The sequence below is a fragment of the Rhea americana genome, unplaced genomic scaffold (assembly GCF_003343005.1).
Source record: "Rhea americana isolate MKP2758 unplaced genomic scaffold, rheAme1 scaffold_63, whole genome shotgun sequence".
Classification (NCBI taxonomy): Eukaryota; Metazoa; Chordata; class Aves; order Rheiformes; family Rheidae; genus Rhea; species Rhea americana.
The window spans coordinates 1,139,120-1,148,378 of record NW_028186790.1 but is presented as its reverse complement, the minus strand read 5'-3'; the positions used below and the strand labels follow the sequence as shown (position 1 = coordinate 1,148,378).

The 9,259-nt window shown below is 51.4% G+C and overlaps 2 protein-coding genes across 2 annotated transcripts in view; both read right to left on the bottom strand.

Annotated features, from left to right (window-relative positions):
* ANKRD66 (ankyrin repeat domain 66) overlaps positions 1–339 on the bottom strand; it is a 7,896-nt gene extending 7,557 nt beyond the window's left edge. Inside the window, exon 1 of the mRNA XM_085320372.1 lies at positions 201–339. Within this exon, the coding sequence (XP_085176498.1) occupies positions 201–339 (139 nt within the window). The remainder of the gene's footprint in view (positions 1–200) is intronic.
* Positions 340–8,590: 8,251 nt separating this feature from the next.
* Positions 8,591–9,259, bottom strand: part of LOC146586963 (U3 small nucleolar ribonucleoprotein IMP3-like) — a 1,505-nt gene continuing 836 nt past the window's right edge. Inside the window, exon 2 of the mRNA XM_085320388.1 lies at positions 8,591–9,254. Within this exon, the coding sequence (XP_085176514.1) occupies positions 8,777–9,254 (478 nt within the window). The 3' untranslated portion in view covers positions 8,591–8,776. The remainder of the gene's footprint in view (positions 9,255–9,259) is intronic.

The following is a 9,259-nucleotide window of genomic DNA, read 5'->3' as shown; positions in this document are numbered from 1 at the left end:
AAAAAAAAAAAAAAAAAAAAAAAGCAAAAGGAGATCAGTTTGAATATAATGCCAGAAGGTATTTTGCAAGTAAAATTCCTATTAAAATTGATTTTTTTTTCCTCTTTTCTTCTCACTAAGGACAAAAGGCTAGATAGGAATTTCAGCTCTCATCTCCATTAATAGCCCTGCAGGGGTAACGGAGCACGGGGTGCCCTTACCTATTGCAGCAGCCCAGTGCAGTGGGGTCTTGTCATTCCAGTCGACATCCTTGTGATTTGGATCGCAGCGCCCTTTCTTCAAAATCTCCTCCACTAGGTCGTAATCCCCCAAAGCTACAGCCTCGTGGAGCTCCGTCATGCTGCACGTTTCAGAAAATACCTGATATCAGGCCGAYGTCATTTAGTGCACGTTCTCTGATGGATCAGCGCCTCTCGAGAGGCATCACGCAGCGCCTGGATTAAAAATGAGGGGCACACCGCGAGAAAGCAGGATTTATACAAAAAAAAAGAAAAATAAAAATGAAAAAAGAACGATAGAGGAAGAAAAAAGCTAAAGTAATTTATCTTAAAACAGGTCGTCACAGACCGTTGGTGTCATTTAGCTTGTAAACACGGCAACCTGGAGCAAAGCGCAGCCCCTTGTACAAAGGGCTCACAGACAAAACCKTCTCAAGGACGTTGCTAAAGAACGGGCAACCCAGACCAAACATTCGCCTTCGGCCTGTTGTTACTCATTTGCCGTGGAAACTGGCTCCTCCCTMGCTGATGCTACAGATCTGTTATTGCTATTGTATTACTGGAAAAAAAATATATATATAGTTCTGTGCAAGTAACCTAGCTGTGCCATGGGGCTTAAAAAAGTCGCTGTGTTTGGCTCTTTCTAGTCCACACAGCGGACCCCAATCAAGAAACACAAGCAGGTTTTAAGCCCCTGCAAGACTGCAGGTTGTACTGAGAATACCTGTGTTGGARGATGCTTTCTAGCTGCTTTGCTGGCAGGGAATTTACCCAGTTTGCAGGGATCACACCGCTTTCCCATCATCCAGCATCATGAGAACGAAAACTTACTGAGACATTTTCTCTGGTCTGAGCAAATAAATGAGGATAGAGGATTGGAATTAAGCTTTTTTGCTCCCATATCTACAGCTGGTCTTGAGCCAGTTGGTCCAGACCTCTTCAAAAATTGGAAGAGTTTTAGGACTTGATCCGGTTTTGCTTAGCTAATATTTGCATTATGGTGTTAACTTCACCAGATTTGGGAGAGGGTGATTTCCATGTTCAGCACGCTGGAAAGGGCTAAGGGCAGAGCTTGCAGAAGGTGGCACAGGAGAAGGTTTGCAACTCAAGGGGCTACAGGCACACCCTGAGAGCCAGAGGGGGACAGGGTGGCTTCCCAGGTCCCAGCTCTGATATTCAACCTTGCCTCATCCCAACCGCAGGCTGGAAGCATCYGTCCCCACCTCCACCCTGCTTTTGTACAAGAGGAAAATGAGATAGAGAGAATCACAACTCGCTTCAGTGGGTGCCCTGACCTTGGTGGTTTGACTGTGTGGACCACCTTCAAGAGAAAGACATACTACTTTTGCCGAGCCCTGTGCACAAACCGGGAAAACCATCCCACAGAGCAGCTTTAAATAGTGCATCGAGTGGATTCGTATGCCCCAAATCTAGGGYGTGTATTTTAGCTGTCATTCCACCTTGTTCAGTGTTGCTAGAAGTGCAGCCCAGGTCCTTTAGAAGATTTGGTCTCTTCTTCACCTGTATGCAGAGKATTACTGTTGGAGCAGTAGCTGTATGTCTTTAAAAAGTCTGTGACCCCCTAGTTACCCTCACTTACTTCTCCAGTTCAAAAGTYAACAAACTTCTGTCAGAGCCGCACTGGACGTTTTCAGCCAGACCTTGCATGTTGCAGTATAATTAATAAACAAATTTATTTGGCCTCTCTTATGTCCTTGCAGTTCCTTCAAATCACATAATCTGCGTGCAGAATCAGAGCCACAATAAATCCATATTAAAAAATGTAATGGATTTTGCTGTTCCTTARTGGTTTACAAAAGTATCTTTGGCTTTGGCATGTCTGTGTTACTTTAACCACTCATATATCTCTCATCCCCTATCAATCTCTCCTCACTGACCTGGAAGAACCTGTTCTGTAATTAAAAAGCTCTTCAGAGTTGTCCTCCAAGACCTTTCATCAGCATTAAACCTATCCTGAAAATGATACACTTTTAATGCAGCCAGCCCTTGACTGACATGAAAAGTAGTCCAAAATAAATTTTTAAAAAAAAAATCTTGGATGCTTTCAGGCAACACACTTACTGTTTTCGAAGGAAATGCCAACAAAATTCGAAGTTGAAAAATATAACTTAACTTCCCCAAGGAGAGGAAGCAAGTTGAACGATCCCATCCCATGAACCCGCCAGCTCTCCAGGGCACCGTTTCCCCAGCAGCTTAGACCAAGCCAAATTTTACCCTCCCTCTCCCCCCTGTCGAGCCCCTGGCACCCTGCTTTGCTCAAAGCTCAGCCGGTCATTTCATCGGCAGGAACAACCTGCTGATGCCTCTGGGAAAAAAAAGAGGGGAGGAGGAAAGCACGGAGAGGCGGCTGGAAGAGCGCAGGGAGGAGCGACGGTGCTGCCAGGAGGATTTCAGAGCTGACTTCCTGCAAAGCCTCCGGCTCGGCTTCCCAAYGCTCTCCTTCCCTGGCTGCAATCTCTCAGCTCCTGCCCCCATGGCCTTTCCCGGACAGTGCCTTGTGTCCTGCCCAAGGATCTGCTCTCTCCCAGCCCCTGGCCGCCCCTCTGGGACAGCGGGGCCATGGTGGTGGTGGTGGGGGGGAGAAGACAACGTGCCCCTACACTGCTGTGTGCACAAAACGTGCTAAGGGAGAAGGTGTAAAAAGCTCTCCTAGAGGAAAAGTCATCTCAGCCTGGACTCTCACAGGCTGCAGCAAGGGAAATTGAGACTATAAGGAAGGGAAAAATATATATAWATCTAGATTGTGGAGTCTCCATCGTTAAGATATTCAAAGCTATATTCAGACAAGGTGCTGAGCAACGCAACCAAACTTCAACATTAGCCCTGCTTCAAGCAGGAGTTCAACTAGATAACCTCCAGAGGCACTTTCCAACTTAAATTATTTCACGAATCTACAAGCGACAGCACCTCATAACACACTGGGCTTTCACCATGTAGCCAGCACGAAAGTCTCCTCACCTAAGACCATGCAGATGCCTGCACCAGAGCTCTCCTCTTGGCTGCTGGCAAGACAGTGCTTTTAGGACACGATTCCCCTGGTAGGGTTTAAGTGCAATGAGTTCAGAGATAAGTGACTACGTAGTAGACTCTAATATTAGTCAGACAAGCCCGCCACAAGAATCAGCCTGTACTTCACCGCAGCGATGCAAGCATTTAAGTCATTCCTGGAACGGTAGGTGTCGGCTCTCCGGAGGAAAGGGAGGAGGCCAATCTGGGTGGAAACGAAAGGCAGTAATGCCGTGTAGGATTACACTTATCTGCCCTGCTGACATGACTTACAACAGCGGAGAAGCTCTTGTGCCTTATTGCTGTGGGTGCACCGGAATAAACTGGAGATGCTCAGATCTCCATATCTGCCTCTTTATAGGTTGGTCTCCATTCTTCTCCACCTGGTAAAGTTGGATATTTTTTCTGTTCAAACCCAGCTAATATTAGCATGTTGGGGGAGACCTTTCCAGTAGTGGAGTCATACAGAAGTCATATAGAAGAGGGGACTTTCCCGCTGGAGAAGGTACACTTGGAGGACAGCTGGATTTAGTTCTTGGATCTGTGAGAGACCAGGCATGTCACTCAGGCCTAGATTTACAGGGATRTACATGCTGCGAGGACACATTTTTGGCTTGTTGATGGGATTAATAGAGGTGCCTAGGCTTCTCTAATAACATCAGGAGAAGTAGTCTTGAAAAATAGAAATGACAAGGCAGCATGTTCCTGCCCCCAGGAAATGCTAGATGTATGACTTCCACCCTACGCATGAGATGTTAACCACATCTGGAAATCCTGTAAATCTCTGGTGCCCATCACATTCTGCACCAAGCAGCTCCCCCAGCCCTTAACAGGGCGCTGAACCTAAGTGCCTCCTTCTGCTTGCTTTGAAGCCACTACCTCCTCCTTTCGCCTGATATCCCCATGTCCTTACGCTGGAGCAGAAACGTTTTCCAACACACTCAGCCAACTTTGGGCCTGAAACAGCAAGCATCAAGCCAAAATGAGGTGGAGGACAGTGGTGTAAATGCCTGGTGTTCTTCAGAACGGGGGCCAGAACCTGCGTCTCTCAGAGGAAAGCTGTCAAAACATCAGGCTCTGTGAATGTTGAAATTTTGTGTAACACATGGTAGAGATTAAGGGGCAATCCCATCCTCCAGYAATGAGAATTCCCTCTTGGTTTTGCTCTCCAGTGCCAGATCRCACAGAGGAAAGCACTTTGAACAGGGTACCCAGCTCAGTGCTGGAAAGGAGGATGGTGGCACCTCCATCCGGTGGCATGTTGTGCACCACAACAGGGCCAGACCCAGTGGGTGCAAGCGGGGTCACATCTCACTTGTGAACGCTGCGGCGAGCAGCGGGAGGAGGATCTGCCCTCCCAACCCGAGAGGGCCTGGTGGCAGCTTCACAGAACCGTCCTGAAGAGCGGTGGCACCTGCATGTTGGACTAGCACACCTGAAGCTCTCAGAGGTGCCCAGCTCCAGCTGAGCCACTCTGAATTCCTCATCTTTCAAACGGGGATATAAGGTGCTTCCCTGCAGGCTGCAGCACACCGTGATCGCGGCGAGGTTACGGGTAAACTTATCCAGACRGGCACCGTCTCTTCTCTAACCCGCACTAAGTGCTTTGAAGACATCAGGCTGAAGTAGCCTTTAAAATAAAGGTATTATTTATTCAAAAAAATACCTCAGAACAGCACATTTGCATTTCAGCCGGCACCTCTGCTATTGAGCCCCTGCAATGCAGAAGCCTCCAAGCCAAGCTGGAGGCGCCTTTCCCTTTCCCATGCTCGTTTTCGCGTTCCCCAGACTCGCAGCCCTGCTGACTCCGTCCTTCCTCTTTGGCAAGCTTCAAAGAAAGTAGGGGCCAGAGTCAGAAAACCAAAACAAAAACAAAACAAGAAGAAAAAAAAATATACAGGCCCCTCTAAAGCGTCCCTTACCACTGCCCGCTTGCAAAGCGAGAGCCAGGCACTTGCTTGCAATTTGCGTTCAGCGGCGCTTTGCTTTAAGGTATGTCACGTAGCTCGGCCCTGTGCTTGCTTCCTCCTTCAGCGGATAAAACCCCMGTTATGGTGTGCACGGGATAGATGCTTTTCACACTGGTTCAAAAAAAAAACAAAACCACATCCATCTGCCGACATCGTCTTCGCCGAGCAGTAACTCTCCACGCACTTCCCAGGTAGCCTGGCGATAACAGAGGAGCTCACGGACTTCCAAAGGCTCTGGAAAGAAGCGTGCGGCAAAACCGGTCACGGTAATCGCCCAGGACCGTGATCCTGCCTCTCCTCCATGGAGAAAACCGCTGCTGTAACCCACGGCAGCGCTGGAGACTGCAGGGTCTGGCACAAATTAATAATAAAAWAAAGGGCCCGAGGCCACGTTCCTACCTCGTCCCTCTTGGCACAGGCGCTCGGAAGTCAGCGCTGATTTATATTGGTTTTGCATTTAGCCCTTGGAATCGGGAAGGAAAAAAAAAAACTCCAAAAAAACAAACAAAAAGCATCTGTGTATATTCAAGAGCACGGAGAGGCCGTGCCGGCTGCTTCCYGGCTTTTCCCTGCCCTTTCCCGCCGGCTGTTGCTCTCAGCCTCCGCTGAGGCTCCCGCCGGGGGCTCTGCCGGGTCGAGGTGGCCGGAGCGGCGGCGCAGGATCCCCACGGAAGAGCTGCCCGCTTGCGTGCCTGTCTCAGCGGCGCGCGGGGCCGTTCCCGCGCGCTCCTCGCGCTGAAACCCGGGGCTGCCCCTAGCCGTGAGCGCTGGCTGGCGACGGACGCCATACGTCAGTCGAATAAATTCAAACTCACGACTTAAAGACCRAAACATCAATATATTAAAAGCATAATATATTATATATAATATATTATAACCTCGCAGGCTGTCTGCCTACAGACAAACTCCTGTTGGCCAAACCGTGGGCRTGCTGCCATCAACACCCTTCCTGCCTGGAGAAGCCATCCTAACGCACCTCGGCTCCGGCGGGAGCTGCAGTGCAGCATTTCGGACCCAAAACAGACGGTCGGGGTGCTGAAACGCCTCTCCTTCTGCAGCCGTGGTTAGAGGCAAAGAAAGCATTTCTAGAGGGAAAGAAATATATATAAGTTTATAATCAAATTACTTCTGTAACTACAAAACCACTCTCCCCAGGAAAAAAAAAAAAAAAAAAACTCAGGAAACCCTTCTGCAAGATGATAAACAGAGCCTAGCGCAGTATTTAAAAATCAATCACAAGAAACTTTTGGAGAAACCACATCATAACATACAGACATATTTCTTTAACAATGTAAAAAGCATTTTTATTTGTGCTTTTCTGCTCCTCTTCCGAAGAGGAATGAAGTTCCCGACAGTCCCAGAAGGCCTTAAGCTCACACAGGCACTGATATTTATTCACCTTACGAGCTACATGCGAAAGTTAACAGCGGACACGCAGTTACGATTAGGAGAGCTTTCACTCCTAGTCTTAATGGTATCTGGCAACTTCATTAAGGCCCTGCTATGTAAATGAGTGCCTAATTGTCAGCTGGAGCGCTAACGCACAGMGCACACGCTGAACACTCAAAGTCAGGCTTGTCTTCCAGCTTACAGCTTCTTATGCAGTTTGTATCTTCTTTCAATTCTGTTTCTGGCTACGATTTTTACAGTTCCGGTTCTCTCCTATCAAAACATCTCCAGGATGAGCTTGGAGGCCAGCCAGGCCTTCGGACACGCGCAAGAACTGCCACGCAGCTAAGCGGCGGAGCTCTTAAAAAGCACTGCTCTCTGTATTAATAAAGTCCTAAAGCAAAAAAAAAAAAAAGAAGGAAAGAAAAATCACCTCCCACACACACTAGTCAGCAGGTAATACTCTTCCCTGGCGCACGTAGGAAATTGCACAGATATTGCACCGCATTATTTGTGCCAGCCAGAGAAGTGTCCATGTACGATGCCTCTCTTGGCTCTTTCAGCTCCAAGTTTTCCTGCCTTACCGTGCAAAGCACACGTAGGAAGAAACATTTAATGGTAAAACCATAACAGTGGCTCCATTAAATACTTGAAATCCCCTAATCAAACCTGAAAGGAGAGCACCATGCATGAGTCGAGCGCTACTCCGACTCATTTCTCTACCTCCTTGTTGCTGCTAAGACCCCAAACAACCCTMAAACATTTTGCTATTTACACTTTCCTCTAAACCAGAAGAAAAAAATCCTTCTGAAAGCATGTACTCTGGTTGCTTTTCACACACCAGCTAAATGAGGAACTGATAACTAGAGATGGGGTAAAGCGGTGTCAGGAAAGGGAGTTCTTAGAAAAGAAACAGCAAAGTTGCCAAATACCACGGCAATAGCACTTCGTCCTGAAACTGCTACTCCAAGTGGCTGTCCAAGTTTAAAACTGCTTTCAGCATCTATTATTAGCAGCTGACCACTTAAAATGCGAGCACCCAGCTCGGCCCTGTCSTACTCCCGCTTCGCCTGCGGCGTCTGGGCGTTACAAACGCAGGCACCTCAAAGCGATCGTGCTGGCTTGCAGAACCGCAGCGTCGCGCCCGCAGACGGACATTTCACAACGCTCAGCACCCCCCTCCAACGCGGGGTGGCCGACCTGAGGAGCGCAGGAATACCTGCCTTTACTGAAAATGAACGGATTTYCTCCCCGCTCTCCTTTCAGGTTTGATTTGGGGATTTCAGGTGTTTAATGGAGTCACTGTTACGGTTTTACCATTGCTTCTTCCTAGGTGTGTTTTGCACGGTAAGGCAGAAAAACTGAGAGCTGAAAGAGCCAAGAGAGGCACCAAGGCTGGGGCCGGCCCAGACACGACTGCTTTGGGCTCTCTGCGCCCGTCATCGCCATCTCTGGGTAGGCCAGCGCGTGCACTCACACCACCATTACGGAGAAGACCGAGGCAAGGGCTATCACAGCACTACCACACCGCAGAGGCGCGCCTGAGCTCCGACTGTGGTGCACGCAGCCGCGACACGCCACCAGAGCAAGAGCCCGCGCGCGAGGCCAGGCAAGCTTCTCCTCGGCTGAGGTCCACCGAGATGTTTCGGTGTTACCCGATTCTGCTCCTAGCGCGACCTCCTTAGGAGGCACCTGGCAAGCCTGGGGACGTGCCCACCYTTCCTCCCGAGAGGCGGGTTCGCCGCCAGCCGATGCCCACGGAAAAGCGCCGAGCCCCGCGGCAGCACGAGCTCCCCAAGGCAACGCAGCGCCACGCCGCAGCGGTCGCAGGAGCAACGAGGGCACGTGCTGGCCAACGGGGCCTTGCTGGGACCTGGTAACTGCCGAGCCACAGCCTGACAGCAGGTGTTCTGCTACTGCTGTGCTGAGCTCAGAGGCAAAACGCTGCCTGAGGAGGGGAAAAACAGACCAGAGAGACACGCGAGGTGGAGGGAGTTTGTCCTGGTTTATTTCTGGGCGGCAGCGCAGAGCCTCCGGCGCTACACAGCCCGGAGGGCGGCTCGGGACGGGACGGGGAGCATCGCGGTGAGCGGCGTCTGGCGCAGGGCTGCGGTCGAGAGGGCGGCGGGGGCCYGTCTGTCCGTCCGTCCGTCCGGGCGGCGGCGGCGGCCTCTAGGCGGCCAGGTCGAAGTCGTCGCGCTCCTCGTTGTAGTCGAGCACCTTGCGGCGGATGCGGGAGGCGTCGGTCCAGGTGATGAAGTCCTCCATGGCGCGGGTGACGAGGAGCGCGGGGTCGGTGACCACCTCGGGCCCCACGCGCACGTGGCCCTGCTCCACGAAGGCGACGGCGTCGCGCAGGTTCTGCGCCATGCGCAGCTTCAGCAGCAGGCAGGGCAGGCGGCGGCGGCAGAAGGCGGCGGCGGAGAGGCGCTCGCAGAGGGCCAGCGAGCGCCGCGAGCTGAGCAGCCCCATGGCGTGGAGCTTCTCGAGGAGGGCGGCGGCGCAGCGGGCGCGGAAGGCGCCGCTCGCCGGCCCCAGGTCGCGGAGGCGGCGCGCCAGGGCGCGCACGGCGCGGCTCAGCGCCCGGTAGCGCGCGTAGTCCTCCCGCCGCGCCACGCGGTAGCGCCGCAGCGCCCGCACCTCCGCCAGGCTGCC